A 27,054-nucleotide genomic window follows, 5' to 3' on the forward strand; every position below is an offset into this window, starting at 1 on the left:
ATGGAAGTTGAAAAGTCACTTCATCTACATCTTTCTATAGAAATTGAATAGACTAAAAAGTCTTTGCAATTGAATAGAGATAATAATTAATTAAAAGATCTGATTTAATCTAATATGCTAGTCAATTCTAATCACCTAGTGTTTAGCACTATCATTGTCTGGTTGTACATTTAGGACTTTCTATCTCTTTATGTATTTTGTTCTTTGGAATCAGATCTCTTTGTTTATCGCCTCCTACTTAGCTTCTATATTCTTTGACATAATATTTTCCAAAATTGATCAAACATTAGTCAAAGAGGGTAAAATGTAATCACCTAAAAAATGGTCATCTAGACTATTAGCCCTCTTCTTAGCATTTTGGCTAAATTATTTAATCATTTGCCTAGGCTAAATTGCTAAAAATCAATTTATTTAATTTTAACCTATAGTTTGACTATATTATCCTAAATCCATATTTGATTGTAAGAATATGTACCCTTTTAATTAAATAAAAGGCCCCATTCTTCTAACCCACTCAATTTCACACATAAAGACCTTTTTTTATTTACAAATTAAAAGAAAAGGATTTTGTCTCACATGAAAAGTCAACTCATTTTTCATTGGTTGACTTTCTCTTACACATGGATCATGCCAAAAGTCAACCCTCACCCTTTATTATTCACTTCTTGATCTTGATCTCAACCATTAGTACATATTTAAAAGAGAGAGCTATCTCCCTCTCTAAGGATCCCATTTTTTAGTATTGTTATGCTGCAGGTTTCTTGATAGGTTTCTTAGAGATTTGTGGAAAACTTCTTACCTCTTGTTTAATTCTCTCATCACCATCCTCATATTAGATTAGATTCATTTGCAAGTAGTTTAGCTTTCTTTTGCAATAGCTCACATCATCTAGTCTAATTAAAATGGTTGTAATATGCTCATCTTGTTTATTGTAGTTGCATTCTTGCATTTTATTTTAGTCTAGCTTCATTCCTTGCATTACATTTTGAGAATTATTTGGGCACTTGCATTCTTGCTCTTCTCTCAAGAATCTCCCATTTCATGGTTTACTAGCAAGGGCTACATCTCTAAGGCTCATTTGAGAGCTCCTTTCATGCCCCTTGCACTCCATGACTAGGGAGCTCTAAGTCAACATTCAAGTGTTCCAATCCTTGGGATATCTTGGATACAAGAGTTTAGAGAAGTGCACAAACTGAGTGTAGAGCCGCACGAATAATCTCATGTTCATTCTGGGATGTACCTAACAAACAATGATCATGTTGAAGAGTTTGGTTGAATTGGAGACCCATATTTAACACTCATAGCTACCACCAACCTCATCCTTGCTCTTCTGATCATCATTTCAACATCCATAAGATCGTCCACCAAATCTTCCACTATGACCTCTTCTACTATCTTATTATCAAACTTCTTGTTCAACTTTTCTTCAACTCTTAGAGCAAACTAGTATGCATCTTCAATATTGTCATTCAAACTAGACTCAACTCCTCCTGAATGCTTGGCATCAACCCATTAAGATAATGGGAAAATTTCTCCTTATTAGCTTTTGCATGGTCAGTTCTGATGAGAACTTGGTAGAACTCTTTAGTAGACTCCTAAACAGATCTTCCCACTTGCTTCAACCCTTGCAATTTCTTTAGAAAATCAAGCTCATACTCCATGGGAATGAATTTTCACTTCAATTTAGCTATCATCGAATCCCATTTGGTGATTTTGTCTTTCCCTCTTCTATTTCATTCCAATTGAATCTCCTGCCACTAGATCTTTGCATGTCCCTTTAGTTTTGCCTTTGCAAACTTGACCCTATCAGGATCCTCAATATCTTCATACTCAAAGTATTCCTCCAATTCAGTGATCCAATTGATCAGCTCATTTGGTTTAGGATTTCCTAAAATTGTGAGAACCTCAAACTTAGATCTTTTTCCTACTTTGGAGATGGCCTTAAAAACTCTTTCTTCTTTTGGGTTCAAAATTGCTTCTACTTCAACATTTATTATTCTTCACCTTCATTCTCGCTTTCATCCCCTACGACAAGATTTATTCCTCTATGGATTTGTTATTCTAATGCTTGCATCTCTCTTTGGAGGGATATTATAAAACCCTCAAGTTTAATCCATATGAATCTTCCACCACACTCTCTTCGTGGAGGCATTTTTGCACTTTCGCTAAAACCCTAGTGGAAAATACCTCATAGTTAGTGACATGTCCACACACTTAGCCCAAACCATGGTCCTTGTGCAAATTGCATCCCAGTTAGTGATCTATTTACACACTCAGGAACTCCTTCTCTAATACCACTTAATGAAGGTTGCTCCCCTTAATAACATAAAAACATAACATAAACAAAGAAATAACAATAATTGGCGAGAACAAAATATGGGCTTCTTATTATCGTTGCAAATGTGAAATTACAAAATTTTGAAATATAATATGCAAACCCACATGGGTGACTTCCTTACAATATTTTGTAACATAGAGATGTGAACTATCACTTAGATTTGTCCTAAACAATGTATGGGCATTCCTTATATAGGCATTTTTACACTGCTTGGGAAGTTTCTAGACATCAAACCTTAACCCTTGAGACCGACTAACTCTAAAATTACATAGACAGTTAGCCTGATAGACCTTTGACACTTATTTTGGAAATTTTGTTCGGCCTAAACTTGGAAGGCCATAACATTCAAACCATTTCTCTAATTTCCTATTACAACAGCTTTTTGAAATTGTCAACTTCTAATCTACAATGTCTGACTGGCACCCCCATTTTGGAGCTCATCTGGGGCCTCCAAGGTCTTCAAAACCGAGCCTATAGTTTTTATACCAAATTTTCACACCAAAAATCTGCAATAACCTCATAAATACTCATGATATGACACTAAGCCTCAAGTGGTAGGTTGATATATCCAAGATGAATATCCACCTCCTAAATTAGGACATTCTACGCTTGTATGACTAACTTACTAAGTAGCAAGCCTTCGCATACAATAACTCTACACTAAGACAACCCTTATTCAAGAAACAAAAAGGAATTTTTTTTAGGTGATGCAATATTTCTCTTATACCCAGGATGCTCCTACATCACCCATTTGTGAGATCCCTAAGGCATATGTGAATGTCACATTGGGTATTGGGGGGTTGACTGACTTGAGTTGTTCCATGAGTTTTGATTCCTAATATTTTTTGGTCCATACTGTCCTTTGAAAGAGTTAAATCTAGGATTTTGAGATTTGTATCCCATATAATTTACATCCTCTTCTACCACAATTGGTTCTTAATCTCATAAAAAAGATTACAAGTGCTAGTATCATAAGGCCTACCATAGACTACACAAATATCTACTTGATTCAATGGACATTCCCTTAAATGATGTTTACCTTTACACTTATAACAATAGATGAATAATGACTCCATGATTTTCTTATCAATCTGAATGTTGAGATGAAGAAGTATATCTATTTTCATGTTTTCTATCTCCTCCATAACTTGAGACACATTAAGGTTTAATCCTTTCCCTTTGGACCCTCTCACTCTCAGTCTAGTTTTGGAGTAGTTCCTACATATTTCAAGAATGTCATTCAAAGAGATTTTATTGATATTTACTTTTCTTGAAAGGTTAAGGGCTTCATATAGACCATTAGCACATCTCTTATGGAAAATTGAAACCTACTTCTAGACTTTCATCTTTTAATTATCTGATTAAAAAAATCTTCTTTCCTACCTCTCGCTTGATAGTAATTATAGTACTTACCTAGAAATGTAGTTTCCATATGTCCCCAAGTAGAACTTGAGGTTGCACCTAATCCCATAAACAATCTCAATGTTGATTCTTTTAAAATAAAAGGAAATAACTTGAACTTTTAACTATCTAAATTTTAATAACAAGTCTAACATGAGTTTAAATTAAAATAGGAATTGGTCAAGGTCCTCATAAGTCTTTCCTCTAAAGGCTGGTAAAAACATAGAGTGACATGATTTTCATAAGAGGTTCATCATCTCTCCTATTGAGATTAATAGGATATTGGAATGTCCTATCGAGAGGGTTTCTATTATCATTTTGATTCTTTTCATTATTTCAATATCTATCAACATTTCAATCACCCATGTTTCTTTGATTAATGGGTCCTTTTTCTATTTCTTTTTCAATTTCCTCTTCAAAGATTTCTTGATCAATATTCTCTCATTGTTCTTTTGAAGTGTTAGAGATCCTATTTTCCAAATAATTTTTAAATTGGTAAGGAACAAATCTATTAGATCAATTGTGAGTTTGTCACAACAATGTTTCAACTTACTCCTTATCAACACTATTTCTTAGTTTTCAATTAGATCTTTTAGCCCCTGACAATAGTTCCATAAATGATGGGCTAAGTCATTTTTGTCTAAACTTACATCATTTAACCAATATATCAATGTCAAATCAGAAGTGTCCAAAGGCTATCTGCAATAAGGAATAATACTAGTTTGGGAGTTTTGCACTAAAATAGTGACTAATTTAGTAGATTGGTCCCCTCAAGGAGTCTTTAGAGTTGATCTCTTTATTATATATAAATAGAACAAATGAGTTCTGTTTCTATGGTTTCTTGACTTATCTTTACCAAACTCCATTTTTCAAAACATCTAACAACTAATATGGTTTTCAAAGTAAAAAGTATGGAGAACATTTAACATAATCAACAAGTTTCATTGTGGAGTTCTACCTTAATTTAAGAAACTAAAACATTTAAAATAAATGAACTAAGATGCTTGCAAAAATGACTATTTTATTGTATGAATTTAAAACGATAAGAATATAAACAAATGATTTAATCAATTGCTTACTACTTTAGCTTGTGGACATGAAAGTACATTTTGACAATGCATCAAAAATAAAATCAATTGAACATACAGTCAACTACTAGATTTAATCAAATAAGTAATTTTCATGACATGAGAATGAAAGTACTTGAAACAAATTCAAAGGATCACCTCCCTTTGGTTGAGCAAGCCCTTTTCTTTCTTCGGTGTGGATCTCAACATAATTCAGATCACTTGATGCTTGCATTAAAATTGGTCCCTATAAGGACATAAAACAAGGTTTCAAAATTATAACTTCTGAGAATGAAACAAAATAAATCCTATGGTATTCCTTACGAGCTAGCTTCTAAAAGACCATCTACATGATTATATATACATATTTTGAATTCAAATTAAAATGCTTTCTTGCTAGTCAAGTAATGTTTACTAAAGTTCAAACAAAACTAACTTGGTTATTTTCAAACAACAAAACAATTATCATCAAGTGGCCTCTTGGAGTGACCATGTATCAATGAGCTTTTAACACCAATTATCAATTGATCAATGGAACTGCAAGAGCTTCAATAATAACTGATTGGAATCATTAACTCTATCATTGACTTTCAGTTACTTGAATAGATCATTATAAGAGTGCAACAAAGAGAGACTCATCAATGCTAACCTAACATGAGCATAAAATAAGATAGACATAAGTATTTTAGTCATCATATAGTCACTTTCTTAATGATAATAAGTTACATTTTTGTTCTTCAAACTTCTTACACAGAGCTATTATTTTTATGCTCATCACAGACCCCCTTGGATCACATATTTGAGTCAAAAGAGGACAACACAAAACACAATCCAAGAAAAACAACTCTTTCAATATAATCCTAACATTCTATATCATTAGTGATGAAATTGACAAATTTGCACATGGTAGTAAAACTTGCAACTAGTCATCTTTGTTTCTCATAGTTGGCTGCTTGTTTTCCCCTATAGCTCGATAATACAAAATGAATGGCTAGTTGTGGCATTTCACATCTTATTTATTTCCACCACATTTCAAAATAACTTTTCTGTCACTTTTTACCTAATTTCCCACGAGTCAAAATTTTCTTAACTATACAATCTGTACGTATGTCAACCATTCAACCATCCATCTCTCTATTTTCTAGACGCGGTTATGGGATACATACTATATATATACCAAGAGGTGTATGTCATTATTTTTCATATGAATATCTTTTGGTGTATTAGGCATAGCAAAATGATAGAGGTGGTAGGAAGCTTTGAATTTAGTGGTCACCCCTACCTGTTATATGAATTTTGTATGACAGTTTGGTTATTTTATGCCTTTGATTTAATGTTTTGAGAAAAATATTGATTATCATTTTTCAAGTTTAAAAATACTATTATTTTTAAAATTTAAACAATTTATCACTTTAATTAGTCATACATATCAAATGTAATAAATATTTAATTTAAGACAAGAGCGTAGAACACATCGGTAAATTGTAAGCCTCTTAATTAGGAGGTCTCAGGTTCGAATCTGCTCAAGCTTAACTAATAATAAAAATAATTAATCACAACAAATAATAATAGTTAACCTTGGCTTTAGCATCTTATCAATAAAATAAATAAATTATTTATAATAAAATTTAAAAAGATTGTAAAATTATACACACACACACACACACACACACACACACACACACACACATACATATTTAAATTAGTTATATATGTAATTTACTAAATAAATTTCTATAATTCAAATATTTTATTTTGAAAATAATATAAAATAAAGTTTTTAAATTCATGATTATTAATAATTTGAAATATATAAAAATAAGTTTCTAAATTCATAATTAGTTGATAGACCATTATATTTGGAACATTGATAAGAATGTAAGATGTCTTACCTAGCCAATGAAAAATGGTATAGTAAAAGTTGTTAGGAAAGTTTGGAATGGTGCCAAAAAAGTTGTTTGAATGCTTTTCAAACTGCATGCACTTTTTGCCAACCCAACAATAGTTGGAGTTTTACCTTTTATTGTGGGCACAAATAGGTAACAAATTTTTCATGTTAAAGCTTATTCATCACAAATCACTTTGTTCAACAATGACGATGATGAATTTGATGGAATAATTAACTTGTTGCATAATATTACTGCCCACACCACCATAATGTCTCTGATGATGCAAACTGGTGAACAATCTAGTGCTTGTAGAATCACTTCGATGGACCTTACAAACTTCTCTCTCATTATATCTGGATCTCGTTGGTCTGTGACTTTATCAGTTTTAACTCCTCTTCCTCAAGCTCAAACAATTCTATGACCCTTAAATTGATCCCAAGGGATTTGTGGGTTTGTTTGGTTGTGAATCACAAAGAAAGGGCGATTGAAGGGTCGAGTAGAACTGTGATAGGAATGCCTTGGATGCCCAATCACATGTTGAGCTAGATGCAGGGAAAGACATGACCTTGCCTATGGAAAGGCACTGATATTATATGAGCAGATCCATGCTTTGGACTTTGAATGAGTAGATCATTTGGATTTATAAATAATTGTCATGAATAGATTTGAATTAGGATATCTTCAATCATGCTGGAAAGAATGGAGTAAAGAGATACTTTCATGACCTAACTTATTGTTTGACATGGATAGACCCATATTGTGTTTTCCTATCCTTGAGCACATAAGGAAATCAATTGATTATAAAAACATTGTTATGTATTATTATTATTTTTAATTTCTTTATTTATTTTTAATATTAGAAAAACATTTAGCAACATTTTTTTAATTCTTTTTAATATAACACAACATATATCAAAATATTTGTAGTCGAAATGCTAATATATTTCAAGCATAATAATACAATTTTATGTTTGACACAAATAATCTAAGAAGAACAGTTGATTATAAATCCATTTAGGATAGATAGGAGCATTCCACATAATTGTTCAATGGGATTGTACCCCAACATATTAGAGGAAACATTCTAGCCTTTCTTACCCTTTAAGCAATCTCAGTCTAGTAATCTTAGTTGCAGACATATAATCCAACAAGACTATGTTGTGGTTGATTATGGGTCTCATATCTTTGCAATCCAAGATGCTTCCCAACCTCCTCCTCCAAATTTACAAGTTGTGCAAGTCATATCGATAAAATTTAAGTGCACATTCCAATATAGAAATCCCTGAATTTGAAGATTCCTAATTTGGTTCTACCAATGAAATATATCGCCTTGTGGGAGTCTATTTGAGCAGCCTTGATGCCACAACAAACACCCCTAGAGTTTCCATTGCATGCCCCAACAACAACTCCCAAAACTATTTAAATTTTGAATTTTTCTCTTTCTTATTCTTCTCTATAATATTTAATTTCTTTTATTATTCTTTATAGTATTTAATTGTCCTTAATTTTTTAAAACTAATGTATAGACTAGTATCTTTCTATTTTTATCAAAACTTAGTTTTAAATATAAATAGTAATAATACTTATAATTTATTTTTAATTAATGAATATTTTGCAATGAACAATATTTTAAAATGAAGTAAGATGTTTTTTTGTTGTTAAAAGGCAATTGTCGATATTTTATTAAAATTTTTAATTTTACATCAATATATTTTGCCCACATTCAAACGCAAACATCGGAGGAAAAAGAACGGGGAAGAAAATGTTGTGTGTACTATATACGATTGTCCCTTTATAACTAAGGGACTTTGAGAAGGCATTCCTTCCCTTACAATCAATAGTTTATACAGCTTTTTCTTATGCCAAATTAACACACTATTCTTGCATATGATCTTATATGCATTGCTTACTTTGAGATTTCTAGCTTCACTCATTTCCATGTACTTGAAGCCTAATAGGAATTTTTGTACTCAATGATTATGAACCTGCATTTCTTGATTTTGGCTAAGATCAATCGTTAGTTTGTAGAAACCACATAATTGAGGGCAAACTTATTAAAGCTTAAAAGAGATTAACAATATTAAACTAATATATTTTGAAGATACTTTCCCCGCTGTCCTTATTCTAAGAAGTTTCTTTTTGATTTTTAAAGATTTTATTCATCAAAGTAGAATTTTAAGTTCTTTCTCTTCATAAGTGATTAATATATCTAAAAACGATAAGGAACCTTCTTTTAAACCTACCCTCTAGTAGAAAAGTCAACATATGGGCGTCTATATAGAAGCATTGATAAAGGTTGTTAAAAATATGTAAAGCATTGGGTGGGTCTTTAAGTTCGCTCAAAAGAGTTTTAATTTTCTTGAGACGTTTGGTGCCCTGTAGCCATTTAATCATTATGATTATATGTTAATGATATTATGATGTATTTCTTAGTCTGGCTAATTTGATCCTAATCTTTACATGCTTGAAAGAAAGACCATTGGAATACAGTCTCTATGAGATCCTTTGATTAATTTGTTAGGATAATCTTCTTAGTTTAATTTATAACGAAGCTTACTTCTAAAATAGTTTAAGCTCTCAATTCCTAAATTTTGAGTAACTTCATTTTTCCTGAGCAAACTAATTGTGGGATTCTCTATTAAAATTAATCCATTAAGCACCTAACCTTAAACAAAACCATAGTCAAATGAAACTAGAGGACAATATCCACCTAGATTTAGACAAAGAGGCCAAAGAACCTTTAAGCAGCTAGCTCTAAAATGTGTTAAACCATAACAATGATAGCACGTTAAGGCACCAAAATCCAAATTTAGGAAATAATGTTTGCTTAATACTATCAAGCCCACTAAAACATAGACTGCACAAACTATAGAAAATCATGAAAAATATGATAAAAACTATCAAGGTCTTAAGCTAAGAACAAGATCTACCAAGATACAATAACATGGGACCTAAGAGGTAAAGGAAACAAGGAGTTGTATGAGTAGATGAAACAAAAAAAAGCTGAGCTTAGAGGCAAAGATGACACCAAAAGGTAAGACAAGAGACTATGAACTAGACAACAACTAAAGACACTTAGAGCATAGATAAGAAACACACAAGGCAATATCCAAAGAGAAACAAATTGGTTAACCTAGCACAAAAAGCTAAATTATTCAAGCTATCAAGTTGAAACTTTAAACACCTATAAAGTAAGAGTTTCAACTCCATCATGAAATATAAACTATTTTGTGTTCATTTAAGACAAAATGATGTCGAGATAGATAGACGAAAAAGCCCAATACCATGAACTAAGAAATATTATAAAAAATAGATTAAAAATTACAAAAATGTGAATAATAAACTGCAAGTTTTATATATCCCAATCAGCATAACTATTGCACCCCTTTTAGATGCAAATGCTAATTAATAAAAATTTTAAGTATCATATTTAAAATTTATAAAAATATAGACTACTTGTTAAATAATTTTTAAAAATATACAATATAAAAGTTAAAAATGATCACTGTTACTATCAAATTCCAAACCTTAACCCCATGTCCCTATGCCACTGCTAAAGTCTCTTTTGTGCTTAATAATAAGAATAAAGTGTCTCCATGCTAGTTTCTTAATTAACACAAAAGATAATTTGAAATCTTTTGCTATTTGAATGCAACAATCAACTCTTAAAAATGAAAAATAAGCATGAAAACAAGGAGGAGCTCAAATAAGAGCAATGCTTATTGAAAAGAATCAACAAAAAATCACACTTGGATCTCCATATTGATTTCCCTCCTTTTTAATTTGCTTCTTATTTTTTCTTTAAATATTATCTACAAAAAATATTATTAATATTTTTGTTTACACATACTATTTGTGATGGCTGCTAAAAAATAACCTACAAAATTTGATGATCATGGGGCCACTAGCTCCACAAATTGCACCTAATTTTTTTTACATGGGAACCTACCTTAAGGGTGGGGTCTCATTCTTAAAAAAATGAGTAATTGCTGAATTTTTTGGAATATTTTAAGCATGGTGGCCTTGTTCTTAAAAATTTAAACTCCAAAATGTCAATTTTAGAAATATATTTAAAAGCTGGTGGAGCTAATTTTATGTCATGTAGCATTTTTTTCCATTCTTCATGATACCCCTTCTTTTTTGAAAATAGAAGCTTAAGTCCCTTCATGAAATCCTAACTCAAGAGTGAGGTTCCATGGAGGGGGGCTTCCTAAAAAAAATCAGTTGATGATTTTCAAAATTTTAGGATTATTTTAAAGGGACAGATCCCATTGATTGTGTAGTGGACTTTATACTTAAAAAAATTAAGCCCCATAGAAGCGGGTGGTCTTATGAATTTTTTATGTAACATATTCAATTCTCTTACTAAATAAATAAAAATGTTTAAAAAAATTATTAATAAAAAATAGAAATTGTTATGCGATTGATAATTAGTAGAAGAAAAGCCTAAAATATGAGGCAATTTCTAGCCCCCACCTTTTCCACCCACTCTAATCTGCACTCTAAAAAATAGGGTCATTTTAAGGAAAAAATTCCTATTAATCTTAAAAGCAAACTCTTATTTTTTTTTTTTTTTGCTATATAAAAATTGACCATGCAGCCCCCTCATACGACCACACCCCTAAGCAATAGTATGCCATCGACGATGTTGCGAAGACGGCAAAAAGAGGAAAACGGACAGTCAAAGCTTTAATTGGTACCCGGGAAAAAACTGGCAGAGCGTGAGACTCTTTACCGGTGCCTGGCTTCTCCACATTTCGCTAACTGCATGGGGAATTTCTGATCTTGAAGCAGAGTGAACAAAGGAAACATACGACGTCTCTGGCAAGAAGGGGCGATTTTGTCTTCATCTCCGTTACTGTTCGGCGGGAGTGCGGTTGAAATGGATGATTTGAAGCATGTTCAGGCGCCCGCAGCGCCATTTATTTTTGCGGCAATTTTCGTTTTGAATGTTGTCTGCAACCGTTTTTTTCACATGAAAAAGGTACGTCTCTTTCCAAAATATAATGAATTGCACAGGTGCACGTCAAAATATAGTCGATAAAAGAACTGTAATTTATTGGAATTGACATACGAATTTGACGGTAACAATCTGGAGTTTACGGATGCCCCGCTCAACCAAGCTGATTATATAATGCGAGGAAAGTTTTCCATTATGTCTAAGAAAGGATGAATTTTATTCTTTGAAATGCATGTCTCCATTGATTTTGAAGTTGGGTACATATTAGATTGAAACTTTTGTCCCACAATGGAATCAGTATGTGATTAAAAGATGCCAGCCTTTTGTTTTTAATGGACGGTCCAGTTTGAGATCAGGTGATATTGCTACATACATGATGTATAAGAGATGGGCTGCCTCTACCACGCTTAGCGATTGCCGCAAGTTTTTTTTTGATTCAATCTAAACCTTTTTATCGAGAACTGGCTCATTTCACGTAATATTTGCTTCTTCACTACGGCATCTGAAAATCCTCCTTTACTCTGGAAGAAGTAAAACACTTCGAAATAAGGAAATCCAAGAACACAGTAGGCAATATGACAACCACGACAGTGGGCAAATGGGGTTGCAAGTTAATAGGGATTGATTGTGGTGGAGACTCCATGTTTAGTAACATTTGAGATGGAGCAGTACTGGAATTGGCAACCTCTGGTAATTTTGAGTTACTCCAAGTTACTTCAGCCCTTTGACACAATGGATGGGTCGGGTCAACGTAGATTGACTAAAAAATTCACAGCTTTTTTCTTTTTTTTTTGATGAATAAGGGGCTGAAGCCGAAAGTTTCGGATTAAAATGTGCTAAGAAAACAACATAATTTAAATCTACAAAGCTGTAGGAAGAAAACCAAGAAGAAAGAAAAACATACTCTAACTGAGGAAGAGCCTCCTAAGAAACAAGGTGACTCCACTAACCTGAAACTTGTTCCACTGAGAGATAATACAGTAGAAGCTAGAAGAAAACTTTTACAAAAACCTAGACCTAACAGAGTATAGAAATTTTTATCAGTTACTCCTTAGTCTGAGGAAGACAGAGATCCTTTTTCTGACTTGAATTGCTGAGGGTTCAGTCTGTAGGAGTCATCCTTCTCTGCCTTTACTTTCTCAGCATCCCTTGACTTGTCCTTTGTATCCTGCTCGAGCTCTGCTATTTCCTACATTCTATCCACATCTTCCACTTCTGCTTGCTGTTTTCCACTATCTCTGCACCTTCGATCGCTATTTTGTCTTCTACCTCATTCTTCACTAAGGAGATTTTGATAAACCCTGCCCCAGTTCTCAAGTTTTCTGTTTACTTAACCTTTTTTCAACAATATAGTACAATGAGGCAGTGTGTTCTGTTGATTATCCTGATCTTATTGAACTTTTAAAACTTCTAACCTTCCTTCCTACCTCCAAGTGTCTGTTTGAGATGATTGCTATCCGCCCCCATCTTGGCTAAACCATCTTCTAAACTATTCCCTTCTTTGTAGATGTGGTTAATTGTAACCAGCTCAAATTTGTTAATCAAAGATAACACCACTTTCAACAAAGATTGCGGTCTCCAATTCAGGGTGGACTTGGATCTTACTGCATTTATCACAATCATTGATTCCCCTTCAATTTCTATTTTTGGAAACTTCAATTATAACTATAGGGATATTCCTTCTAGTAAGGCTTTGAATAATGCCATATTATTGGTATCCTCAAGTAGAGGTTGTGCTATTCTTGCTATAATCTCTTTGTTGCTGGAGTGAATGATGCATCCAACACTCGATGGACTAGGGTTTCCTCTAGAGACCCATCGATGTTTAACTTGTACCAACAATATGCTGGTGGTGATCATCTACAACTTTCTCTTTCCCTAGAGCTTTCTTTCCCTCCTTTACCTATAACTTAGGGACAATGAGTCCAAACCTATGCTCCATGGAGTTTTTGGGACGAGGACGTTTTAGGGGATGGGGACATGTTCCCGGTACGGGTATGGATCAAAGCCAAAAGTTAGGGGATGGGACCTTAGGGGACAAAGATTATAAACATAGGGGATTGTTTTATATATAGAGACATAATTGAAATATGCATATCATAACATTGATAAACCATTCACCATAGACATTTTAGAAGATCAATACATGGAAAATTATCAAATGACAAATACTAAGTACTTCCATTATAACAATATGACATTGAGATATAGCAAAAATCAAAATGCCTAAAGACTCCAAGTATCATACATGAAATCAAGATGAAATAAAGAGAAGTCCAACTAAAATAGTAAGTAGTAAATACAAAATTGAATCTTTCCTCATTGATGTTGCTACTCTATGTTTTTTTCCTCCTCTTAGCAAGTATGTCAAATCTAAATTTTAGTAGAAGAGTTAGTGTTTTAGCATTTTAATGGACCAAATATGGTTTGCATATTTTTATAATGTCTTTAAGACTAGGGGCCCACACGAACAACATATTTTTTTTTGGGGTGTTTTGCCTTTACCCAATTGGCTGGAAAAAAGGGGATGGCCAAAAGTTTCGGGGACGGCTGGGGGACAACAAAGCTGATCCTGACACTACTGGCTGTCCCCAAGTTTCCTACAATAAAAAAATGCTGTTTCAATGATGTTTCCTAATTTGGCAAAAAGGGGATGGCTTTAGGGACATCAAAAATCCATCCCTGCTTCTCCTTGTTTCATACTTGGCATGAGTATGATCCCAAAGTCATAGGGGATGCGTCCCCATGGAACATTGGTCCAAACCAATTTTTAAACATAAGATCATCCCAGCTAGTTAGAACTTTGGGGAAGAATGTTGAGCTAGATTTGTGAATTCATCGTTTCAACTACTATAGATTATATTCTATTTAACAGTGAAAGGATGTCTATGCCTTTTCCTTGGAAGATTCTTTTGTTCATTTCCTTTCACGATTCCTAGATAAGGATTGAGGGTGAAATAATCCACAAATTTCCACATAAACTATCTTGGTTTATTTGTGGTCTTGATTGACGCACAAAGCCACCCAAATTTCGCACACAACCACTGCCAAAATTGTAATGCCAAAGGCCAATCAGTTAAAATTCACAACTTAATTCATATAAATCCCAAGTTACCAATTCAGATGCAAAATTGGAAGTGGATGAGGGAAGTGCATATGGGACACAAGATTATTTTTTCTTTTTTTGGCACAAATGCGTTTGGAAATGTCTATATATATGTGCAAAGAATTTAAGAAACTTATAAATACAAGAACTTAGGGTTAGAAACCTAGAACTATACAAACAAACTTCATTTGATAGTATCATATGATACCCTTCACCATTGATCAAGATTCAAGATATTTCATATGTCAATTAAATAGCTCAAAGTTCAAATTAAAACTTCATAGGAACAAATATTCATGTTCTAGACTCCATGCCCAAACTACAAAAATAAAAAACATAGTTCATGATTCAATGTTCACTAATCAAAATCATAAGGATTCCCAAAAAAATCTAGATCCTTCTCATCTCCAACCGCTGCAAGGTCCATATTATTTGAACCAAGAATGGTTCCGCTTGCACTAGATGCACCATGTGTCATGGACCTATCATCAACATCATCCATCATCGTAGTAAGATCATGAAGTGTTGCATCCAAATTTGTACACCAAGGGAATACATCCCAAAGTTTGGCCGCCCCATCCATGTATTCATCATCCTTACATGACAAAAGACACAAGTTGGTATGAATGTAGACCAAGTCCTCAGCTTTCTTTGACCCCAATCGTTTGTGCTTCACTGAATGGTAGTAAGATCATGAAGTGTTGCATCCAAGTTTGCACACCAAGGGAATACATCCCAAAGTTTGGCCACCCCATCCATGTATTCATTCATCATGTACTCCAATTCCTTTCAGTAGTAGAACAACTTGCAACGTGCATTGTGTTCACAAAATTAATTTCTAAACATACAAATGAAAAACAAATGGCAATATGACAGATGCAAAATACTAGATTGTAGAATACAAGTTGTAATCTAAAAACAAAAACCAAAACTTACTTGTGAGAGGATTTTGATTGCAAGAGGTTGTAGATGCTTGTATGGCTGATCATACATGTACCACCATGTGATTGCTTCCATTTTATTTTGGTCCTTAATTGCAAATGGAGTAAGCCTTGCTCCGGAAGCAAATAAGCCAAACTCTAGCCTTATCTTTTCATGCATCTCATCAGCTTGGAAGATTCTTGCAAAAGCTTTGGAGCACCCATTAGCAACCCCTTTATCAACATATGGTGCAATTCTATCCGACATAGAAAGTACCGCTTTGCTATAATACCTCAGAGATAAAGTATATGCAAGGAGGTGCAATGGTGTAGTCATCTTCTCCTAACAATGAAGAATTATTGCTTCCACTTTACTGCATAAGGCTTGACATTCTGTAGGGTCACTCTCATGTGCTTGTATGCAATGTTTGACCTTCTCAACCATGGTGTCCCTGTCATCATACACATCCCCCAAGCAAGGTGTATATGTATCGGCAAAGCGAAGCATAGTCATGATTGGCTCGGTGATATCCAATACATATTGCACACAAGCCCACCAACTATCATCCAAGATCATACCCCTAATCTTTAGGGCTCTTTCTGTATTTGAGGCCTTCCACATACCTCATTGAGGACAAATGATCATTTGGCTCAAAGCATCTTGCACCTTGAGAAGTCATCTCATAACAATAGTATGAGATGCAAAACGGGTCTCAACAACCTAAGCAAGTTAAAAATATGTCAATTGATGATAAAATTATAAATATTAACTAGATTACAAATCCATGAAAGTTTAATAATTACAAAAAATTAATTTACCTTCAACAATTCCAATTTTGAGTATTTTCTAAAAATGGATTGTGACATGTTGTGGTTAGTCACAAACATTTGTAAGTCCTCTCCCTCTTTGTATATTTGCTTCACCCAATCTATTCGAGTGCCAATCTATTGCATGATCAAGTTGAGAGAGTGTATAATGCATGGTGTCCAAAAAATATGGTCACATCGACCCTCAACCAAAGCACCAACTCCTGCAATTTTTGGCTTTGTTTGTAACAACCTAGACCACATTCTTACTACCCACCATATCTATGGCCTCAATGAGAATATTAGAGATGAATTGTGAATCCTTCACCTCCCCTTGACAATCAATTGCCTTAGAAACATTGCCGCTTTGAGGGACATTGCCATTAGATTAATCAATGGCCCGTTTCTTGTATCTTTCCAACTTAGACACAATTGTCACACTTGAAGTTTTTCAAGCATTTCTAATGGGTTGAAGTGCTTTCTCTATAGAAACTCTCTCCTTTTGCAAGAGTGTGGTACGCATCTTTTCATACCCAGGACTTGTGTAATCATCTAGTGCTTCTTTGATAGCTGTTACCATTTGCTTCCAATATGGTGATCTTACTAGGTTGAAAGGAAGGCCATTAGCATAGAGGCAACATGCAATGGCTTCATCAGCAGAGTCTCTTGCCTCCATTTGAGTCATTTTAGGAGTGTTTTTTGGAGATTTTGGAGTTCTCTTAGAGTTGTCATCATAGACACATGGTAGAGACAAAGTTTGTCAGACATTTGGCGTCTTTTTGAAGTCACGAGAGTCCTTTTTAGAGGTTTTTTCTGAGATCCGACCCTCATAGTTTCTGATTTTAGGGGAAGGTGGTTGAGTTAGATTTTGATATATACTTCTCTTACAACTATGAGAGAGAGGGTTCAGTTTTGGAAGGAGGACCTTTTGTCATTTCAGGCATTGTGTCTATCATCCTACTGTATCGGATTTGTAGCATGCATTTTCAGAGACTCTGTCAGTTTATGCAACTTATTTTGGATCTATTTCTGGAGTTATACTTGTATGCCATAGTAGTGATTGATGTCATTTTCTTGTGTTTCTTATCAAAAACCTTAAAATCATGTCTCATTCTACATCTTTTATATTTTGAAGTCGTTTGCACAAGTTAGGGGTTATATCAAGTGTTTTTGAAGATATTAATTGTGATTAATTCCTTTAAATTTTTTTAGGTTCTGAATTTCCTCTAAAATACTTATCTGTGAAGTGCATAATCAGGAATTGTATCTGTTTAAAATGCTGCAAGTTGTCAAATTGTGCTTGGAAAGATGTTTGTTATAGTCATATCAAATGGTGATTCGCCTTATGTTTCTGCACTTTAAAGCTTTTTCATTACGAGTCTCTTTCTTTATCCCTTTTCCATCCAAGTTTTACAATTTTCTTTAGATAGGTGAAATCATTAGAATCAATCATATAGAAACTGACCTAGAATCCGGAGGTTCAGTTAGGTTGTAGGTTGCCCACAACCTTTGATTGATCCCATGTTGATCCAAAATTGCTGAAATTTCAAGACATTGGCATAAGGGTACTATTTTTGGAGTTAATATCCAACTAACGCTGCGACTTTTGAAGAGCCAATTGGGTGCTCTGCAATATCTCATAAGTCACGTGAAGCTCATGAGTGAGCTCAATTACCTCCTCTGTCCTTCCCAAAAGGACATTGTAACAATTTCAACCCCTCTTGAGAAGGTAGTCCCTATCAACTAATAACTGTAAGTAATTACATTTCATGATTCTCATAGCTTCTTGTAGTGAATGGATCTCTATTAGGGAAATGTCACTACCACTGTGCTCATCTGACACAGGAGCACCCCACCCAAATATGGCTAACATCTTACAAGAAACATCATATTGCTCTAGGGATGTAGCAATTTGACTATCACTCGCCTTAACTGCCTGGTCACTTGATGTCTCCAAATACCTTGGCTCCCATGTAAGTTCTTTGATCCATAATTCGCATTGTGAAATGGAACTATATCAACATCGCTCACCTCATGACAAGTAACATCATGTGTGCTATCATCTACATACACATCAACAATTGAGGTACTGCTACTAAGCACCTCAACAAATGGCTCATCTGAACCAATAGAAGTTGTTACTACATCAATCTCCTCCCATGCTCCCACTACCAATGCAATTGTCAGTCCTTGGTGTTGGTTCCCAAAACCGCTGATTGGAATCCTACGAGCCCTGACAACTTGATGCTGGGATATCCAACTGGCTATGGCCAACTTGACAAGACCGATCAATTCGATTTGAGTCTTCTGCACTTCTGGCTCTGCAAGGCCAAGGCGGGTGCACCTGATCCTGAATCACTTGAATCCAAGATTATATAAAGCAGATAGATTAAATGCAACAAGAGCCTCCCAAAATGGCAAGAGGATTAGGAAACTTCTAGATTGCTCAAATAAGTATAATCTTGAGTGATAACTTTGAAATGTGATTACTTTAAACTTGTAAACGCTAGAAAAGGAATAAAGTTAACGATTAATTAAAACGTGAGATTGTTTTAAATGAAATAATGTAATGGAGAAGACAAGTGAATATATTAGCTCTCAATTGATAGATAAGGAATGTTTGCTAGCATATGAATTAGGAGATTATAGGCAACTTAATGACCAATGTCGGAATTTAAAAGAGGGAGTAATAGAGTCAATATTACAAATTGCACCGTATGACTTTATGAAATATAATGAATCAAACTATAAGTAACTTAATTTCCAAGATGCGACAAATTAGCTATATTTATGCATTCTCCAACTAGTCTATAGTTTTAACTCATAAAGAGACAAAATATACACAAATATGGAAACAGTTCAGTATTTCACAATATTCGTGATTATCAAGTTTGACAAGCTATTGCTAATCCAATCCACTTATCTGGCATCATATTACTTATAAAAATACAAATTGATCATAAAGGACAGAATTGTAAAATATTTGAACTCTGAAACTTTACAAATAAAAATAAAAGTTCTTTACTGATATGTGGGAAACTAAATGCAATGAAGACACTCAAATTTCGTGCTCAATTCTTTGCAATTTATTTCCAGACATGTAAAAATATTTTGTCAATGCCACTGAATTCACCAGCTTAGTTCAATCACCCAATTTTTGCTAAAAGAGTAATATATCACATAATAGTATAACGCTTGGTATGCCGAGAGTCTTTGAAAATTGTATATGTGTGGGTATATATATATAGTCCTTTGTTGCATGAATTGATCATATATTTATAAACTTTGAAAAGGTGCGTAGGTGAATGGACACATCCATTTCGGGCACCTAATCTCTCTTATAATTTGCAACTGTCCGATAATCCTATTGAATTACAAGCATTACACTAAAATATAGCCCATACTTGCTTTTAGGATTTATTAAATAAGCAACCGTATGTGTTAGAAGAAACATCGGGTTCTTCATGCGTTAATAGTGATGCATCTCAAAACTTGGGAGTCATATTTGTAAATTTGGAGCGCTGGAATAAACAGAATTGCTGTGAGAGTAGAAGTTCCATTCATCCACCGGTGCAAGAGTTTTACCAAAACATTACGCCATGGGGACATGGTATCCTCTTTCTTGTTCACACCTCGTGGATATGCCCAAATCACGGAGATACATGATCCCTGCACGTCATATTCCTTTGTCACTGTTCAAAGGCTGTGATTCGTCATTCTGTTCGCTGCATATATCCCTGCCACAAAATCAGTGGAATATTAGATGCAGAAGAATTAGAAACAATGATTTGCAAGTGAATGGTGTTTATTTCGCATGGTTTTGGATGAAGGGCATATGTGCTATCTATGTGCTCTCGAAGGCTTAGAATCAATTTTGAAATATGATGTAAATCTCCCTTGAGAGAGTTTGTACTTCTACCGAAATTCTGATGGCTCTTAACACTTTGCAATACATTGAACACACATAATACCACAGTCGATACTTTACCAGATGATGCTTTCAAGAGTGAGTTTATTAACACAAAAGATCCTTCATCGGGATTCTCTTCTTATTTTCTCCTTGAGGAAGACTTTAAAAAAAAATTGAATCCATATACCTTGCTACACTGTCTATGGTTGATGCATTTGAAAGCAAAGCATTCCTCTGTCCCTGATTTTGTCTAAGCTTTTCCATTCTTTCTATCATGGCATTTGTTTGCTTCCTGAGATTAGCAATGCTGTTCAACTGGTTTCCACTTTTCCTGTATTTATCCACGACTGAAAAAAGCTAGAGTGTCAATCACTCTTGTATCAAATGTGGGAACTCAAGATTCTCAACCCCGCAGGATGACAGGAAACCGCTCTGATACCACTATAAGAACCCCAACTGGTTCTAACTTCAATTCTAGTGGTTTGACATTTTGTCAAACACTATTCATGCAAGCTTTCATACCATTGTAAGAACACCTGCAGGTTGAACTCAAATTTCTAGCTTGATACACTTAGGAATTTAATCAACAATTGTCATGCAACCTCTATGTACACTGGTTTGAGTTTTCAGTCTAATTTGTTTGCTTAAATGGGCAATGGATATGATTTAAATACTTGTAAAATAGTTCAACAATGACTAAGTAAAGAGCAAGAGGCAACGCCAACTACTCTTGATAATTTCAAATGCATATATCAGAATTTCTACATGTAAATGTACACCTACAGCCAAGAAACATTTTAACAAACACTTGGCATGAAATAACACTTAATTATAATTCTGAACATTTAATGAACCTGGGAATGCAAAGTGCAAATGCTGATGTCTCCAAATGACTTGTAGCAACCATGAATGGATCTCTGATGTTGATGTAGGCCCCCTATCAACCAAACGGGCCCTAAAATGTGTTCACAGCCTTGAATCAATTAACCGCTGCCAGTGTAATTGATCACAGCATTCCCCAAAGCTCAGCATTAGCTGTTACATGCATGCGACTGCCAAAAAGGTCATTCACAACCTCAGTAATACGTTGCAACCTATATGTGAGAAATGTCCAGCTGGAATAGAATTTGCAGCTCACTAAGAAAAATGCCAGGTACAGATCGCTCCAATCGATGCCCTCAAATGGTGCAACGAATTTGATAATCCCAACCACAATTTTTTGGCAAAATGCAACCAACTTAAAATGTATCCAAATCTGATAGGAGTTTACAATTCCTAAAGCTCTCAACTTGTCAAACCCTTAACGCCTTCAACTCAAAAAATAAAATATGCAATAGTTTGATTAAATTTAATCTAGAGGTTTGCTTTTATAACAATTAAGGCCAAAATTTTCTTCAACACACCAACGATTAATAGCTTCTTTCAGACACTTTTCACTTAAATGCAAACTTTGTCTTTTGGTCGCATATTTGAATTTTTGAAATATAATTATTCCATGTATCTTTTAATTAATACCTTGGCATGGTTTTCCATGATTTAATTAAATAAATGACATTTCCAATTCTAACTTTATAATAAGCCAATCAATGATTTAATAATAATTTAGCTGCCAAAATAATAATAATAATTCCCAAAATACTTATCCTTTTAACATACCGCATGAAATAGGAGTCACACCTATTGTTTCCCCATGTGACCAAATGTACTTTTCAAAAATAGAAAGGGTCCCTGTCAATGATCACCAAACTTGCCATAAATAGTAAGTCCAAGAAACTAAGCCCAAGCAAAGTCCAAATTTGAGCCTAAGGAAGACCAAACTAGAACATATTGAATTGTGAAGAAGACAAAACCCTCCCATAATTGGGCCTTTGCCTCAAAAGATCTTCTATCCACAATAATTAGCCTTCAAGGATCACAATAATTGGCTAATCCCTCAAACTCTGATGCTAGCGAAAATGGGGACATTACAGAAACTTAAAAGATATTCTACACAATTGCCCTAGGGGTCATATAGGATAATCACCTTAATATTTTCTATCCTCTCATTGTTGGCTTGTCTTCATATGGACTAAATTTGGCTAATTACCATGTTAGAAGGTGCCTCTTGAACCTTCATTAGACATTTCAAGATGGTTGCATTGGAGGTGAAATGGGTTTGAACAACCCATTTCAATAATAAAATTTAAATAATTTAAACAAACTTCAAGGTAAAGAAATCAAAGTATGTTTGAAAAAATAAATCTCTAAGCAATCAAAGTGAAAGATAGCATTTTATATTGTTTCATTTATTTGCAACAGCTCCCATATTGAAAATGAACTAAATATGTCATACAATGCGTGGTGTTTAGTGATGAACATTTAGATCCCTTTAGCATACAACTTCTTGATCCAATCAATAGTGTTTCTTATCATTTGTAGTATAAGGTTGATAGAGCGAACTGTCCAAAAGATGCAAGAATAAGTTTCCTCAACTAACAAACCAACTCTGCAATTATTTGCATTATTGCTTATGACTTAACCTCAGAATTCGTGACTCTCTAAATATTGCCTCTTTAGGGGACACAATCACATTGATCAAGGCCTGTAGTGTCCTAGTCATCTATGGTCACCACATTCTATAAATCCCTTATGGGCTCCAACGAATCTTCTACAATGTTGACCTCCTTTTCCAATTAGGACTCATCTTCTTGTATCTTGGGTCCTTTTACCATTTTGGAGTCTCATTCATTTTTCTTTCTTGCTAGTATGGTGAGCAAACATTTATGGTCATGTCTCATTTTGAAATGCTATTTTGAAAGGCCCCTTTGGTTTGTTGTTCGCAAGGGGATTTTCTTGAGGGATGGCTGAAAATGCGTTGCTTTGTACCACAATACTAGAATACAGATTAGCATAAAACATTGGATGGGTCTTGACATAGTTGGATTGACAAAATGGGCTGATTGAAACTCAATACTAATCCATGCATGCCTCAAAACTACAAAATGACCAAGTGAAAGAGACACTACGACTGGGAACCAGCATGAGCAAATTTTGTACAAGGAAGTGAAAATCTGCCATTTGTAGTGAATAATTTACTACAATTTTGGTGATTTATGTAGGAGTTATACAGATTCAAGCTCCCAAGATCACATGCAAAACCAAAAATTACCTTCCACAAGAGAGTAGCAAGAGGATAATTTGCTTGATTACGGAATGCAAAAATGATACAGTGATGAATTAGATCAAAGATAAATGATGTACAAGAGAGGTATTGGTAATAAATGCTATGACATGTGTCACAATAATATGAAATTGCACATTGAAAGCAAATAAACTACAAGTTCCCTAAGTTAACTTACCTAGCCTAGTGTGAACAGGATTTATGAGTTAAACCAATTAGGTAATATACCTATCAACACCAATACCCCTCAAGTGCAACTTAGGGAGGAACAAACAAATGCATGAATGCAAAAATGGGTCCCAACATCAAGGCCATGTTAGGCGCCATGTTTGTTTTCATGCATTCTCTTTAGGAACAAACAAATGCATAAATGCAAAAATGGGTCCCAACAACAAGGCCATGTTAGGCGCCATGTTTGTTTTCATGCACTCTCCAAAAAAGAGAATGCATGAAAACAAACATGTAACTAAATTGATCACAAATACACTCATTACTGACCTATAAAAAAGGAGTGAGACTATAGATCCCTTCCATAATGAAGTAGCTCTTTTGACAATGTTGAATGCTTAAAGACATAAAACAATTCAACGCTGACAAAGAGCATTTTTCCTTCTAGAAAGAAACAAATCCAATGGTCTATTTTGGAGAAACTCCAACTCTCCAAGATGAGGAAAGAAGTTTTAATGTAGATGTATTTGAGAACTGCTCAAGAGTTGTGATGCTAGAGTATATTACAACAAAATCAAGTTCAATCCTGAGCAAAGATGACAGGTCAGTACCATGTGGAAACTCATGAGAACAATCACCAAAGACAAAGATGAGGTGATAACAGTACTGTTGTGGTCATCGTCAAATAGAAAATGGGTACCCTCAAGCATGTCCTTCAAATCTGCATTATAAGTTTCACAAAACAAATATGATATACTTAATTGACATTAGATTTCCACAATCCATCGATAATATTCTGGAGTTTTTCTGGAATTTGATTGTGTAGCATTTTTTAGCATCAACGTTTCGGATCACACACAGTGATCCATCATCAGGATGAACAGCTGGAGAATAGAATAGTAAGTTAGCAGGATCCTGCTAACTTACTATTCTATTCTCCAGCTGTTCATCCTGATGATGGATCACTGTGTGTGATCCGAAACGTTGATGCTAAAAAATGCTACACAATCAAATTCCAGAAAAAGATCCTGCTAACTTACTATTCTATTCTCCAGCCGTTCATCCTGATGATGGATCACTGTGTGTGATCCGAAACGTTGATGCTAAAAAATGCTACACAATCAAATTCCAGAAAAACTCCAGAATATTATGATATACTTGTCAAGTAATCATCCCACAAACCTGATCTGAATGACCATATTGGCTATGCTAAATTGAACTATTGGAAGATGAAATGACTTTGAACTCTAAAGAAGTAGGAGTTAGGGGAGTCTTGCTCATTGATTTTGCTATCCCTGTCCCTTAGCAGTAAACTTGGTTTACACAGAACAATATTGTCTTGAAAATAAGGCTTCATTATAAATCCATAACTTCTTATTATCTCAGAAAACAAGTAAAAGTATGATTCTATCCAGGTCAGAATACATGCTTTTGATTGCTGGGATCTCAATAATGAAGCACAAGATGTCTATGTCTTAGGATAAAGTGAAGTATATATTACTCATCAGTTATTACATTTCAGTTTACATTAATAATTGTATCATGAATATTGGAAGTTCATTCACTTGATGGTTGCTAAGAAAACTTTCACGGTTCAACTTTTTTCTTAGTTTACTGTATTGTCATTTTTCTTGTTTGGTTTACTGTATTGTCAGTATACTGGGAGTTTCTTAGGCCCTGGCAGCCTCATTGGGAAGTCATTGCACCAAGCCTATAAAAATAATTGAAGGGGGCGTTATAATTTCATAGAACTGTGAGCTTGGGTTTCGGCTAATGTTCCACAGTAGGACTTCTCCTCTGCTCCAGTCAATGATTAATTAAATTTAAAAAAGAGCAAGCAATACATATAATGTTGGCAGGATCCCTGTTTAGACGAAGACAGGATAGATCAGTCGCAGAAGGAGCCCTTGCAACAACCTTAACTCTTATAATTTTAGAAATTTTATTTCTAATCCAGTGACCAACATAAGTTCCTTTCCTACATGACTGTCGAGTGCAAACAGTCTAGGATTCAAATTCACAGACCATACATATGTTTAATGCTGTTTCCAATATTAAATTCCTGTAACAAATTTTTATTTTGTTCACGACACTAGTGCCAAAGGATAATGATGATGTTATTGTATCATGTGCAGAAAGTTGCTACAAACCTAGAAGAAGTTCAAGTGATGCAAGAGATCAAGCGTCTCTTAAAAGAAGCAAATTCTTTATCGACGTGAGTACTCAATTGTTTTTGGCTTCTGAAAGTTGAAAGTTATTACAATTTACTTTATAAGGTGATTTTTAAGGATTTATTTGAATTAGATGTGGCCATGGATAATTTTTCTCTTGCATCATGTAGTCTGTGCAGTTTAGGTAAATATATTTTTAGTCTTTCATTTCAATTTGATAACTAGATTTTATAACCATAAAAGGTCTAGGTTACTTGATGCCATGGAAAATATTCATTTTACAAAAATAATGTCTTAACTAGATACAATTTTATATTTCTTCCAAGATCTCAAACTCTTGTTGTGCAGGATTATTTAAGTTCCTAGATACACCATAGTATGAAATTCCAATGGCTCACTCAACCTAGTATTTGATCAATAACTTATTTTATTCCTTTTAGAATGTTCTTATAATCTTGGACATTCTCTTCATTATTATGACATAAATTGGTCAATATTGATGATAACTTAATTGTGCAGTCTTCGACGAGGTTAGCTAGTCAAATGTTTTGACTACATTTTCCACTTATGATTCTTTGCCACTCTCTAGGTATAGACAGAGAAAAAGATTACCATCTCTTAATATAACTGTTAATTTGCAGAGGAGTAATTTTCCAAGGTTCTACAAGAAGAGATCTATAGAGCACAAGAAAATTACTTAGATCTAGACCATGTGTGCCTTTATCACTAGGATATCCCTCTTTTATTATTTATCTATCTCTATGTGAAGGTTATCACACATATTCATCACCATTATGAGATATTTGAGGATGGATCACGGACTAATATTTTCATTAAAAAAAACTCATGAGGCACACAAAAAAATATAGTACAGCTTTGTTCAGAACTAAATATCAATACATTGAGACATGTGATTTATTCATATGTTTCCTAGATTCACCAAGCTCATTGGACAAACACACAAATATAATTTACTTTAATTCTAATGATGATTTCATTGCTCTTTTAACTTTAATTCCTTGCTTTCTCTGGATGCTTATTCTCTTGTGTCTGGATGCTCAGACCTACATAATGGAAACTTGATACTGATACAAAACTCCCGGATGTACCTCTGATGCCCTATCCAGATGTATCCCAACTATGTAGTGTATTCTTTT

At 34.1% G+C, this 27,054-nt stretch overlaps 1 protein-coding gene across 2 annotated transcripts in view; it reads left to right on the forward strand.

Annotated features, from left to right (window-relative positions):
- Positions 1–11,307: 11,307 nt before the first annotated feature.
- The window catches only part of LOC149556917 (tail-anchored protein insertion receptor WRB-like protein), a 142,022-nt gene continuing 126,275 nt past the window's right edge, over positions 11,308–27,054 (forward strand). For both annotated transcript variants that reach the window (XM_089831545.1, XM_089831546.1), the window contains exons 1-2: positions 11,308–11,679; positions 25,862–25,941. In XM_089831545.1, coding sequence (XP_089687671.1) covers positions 11,578–11,679; positions 25,862–25,941 — 182 coding nt within the window. In that variant the 5' untranslated portion in view covers positions 11,308–11,577. The remainder of the gene's footprint in view (positions 11,680–25,861; positions 25,942–27,054) is intronic.

The sequence above is a fragment of the Cupressus sempervirens genome, chromosome 5 (genome assembly GCF_028749045.1).
Source record: "Cupressus sempervirens isolate cs-2001-9-10 chromosome 5, ASM2874904v1, whole genome shotgun sequence".
In the NCBI taxonomy this organism is placed as follows: domain Eukaryota; kingdom Viridiplantae; phylum Streptophyta; class Pinopsida; order Cupressales; family Cupressaceae; genus Cupressus; species Cupressus sempervirens.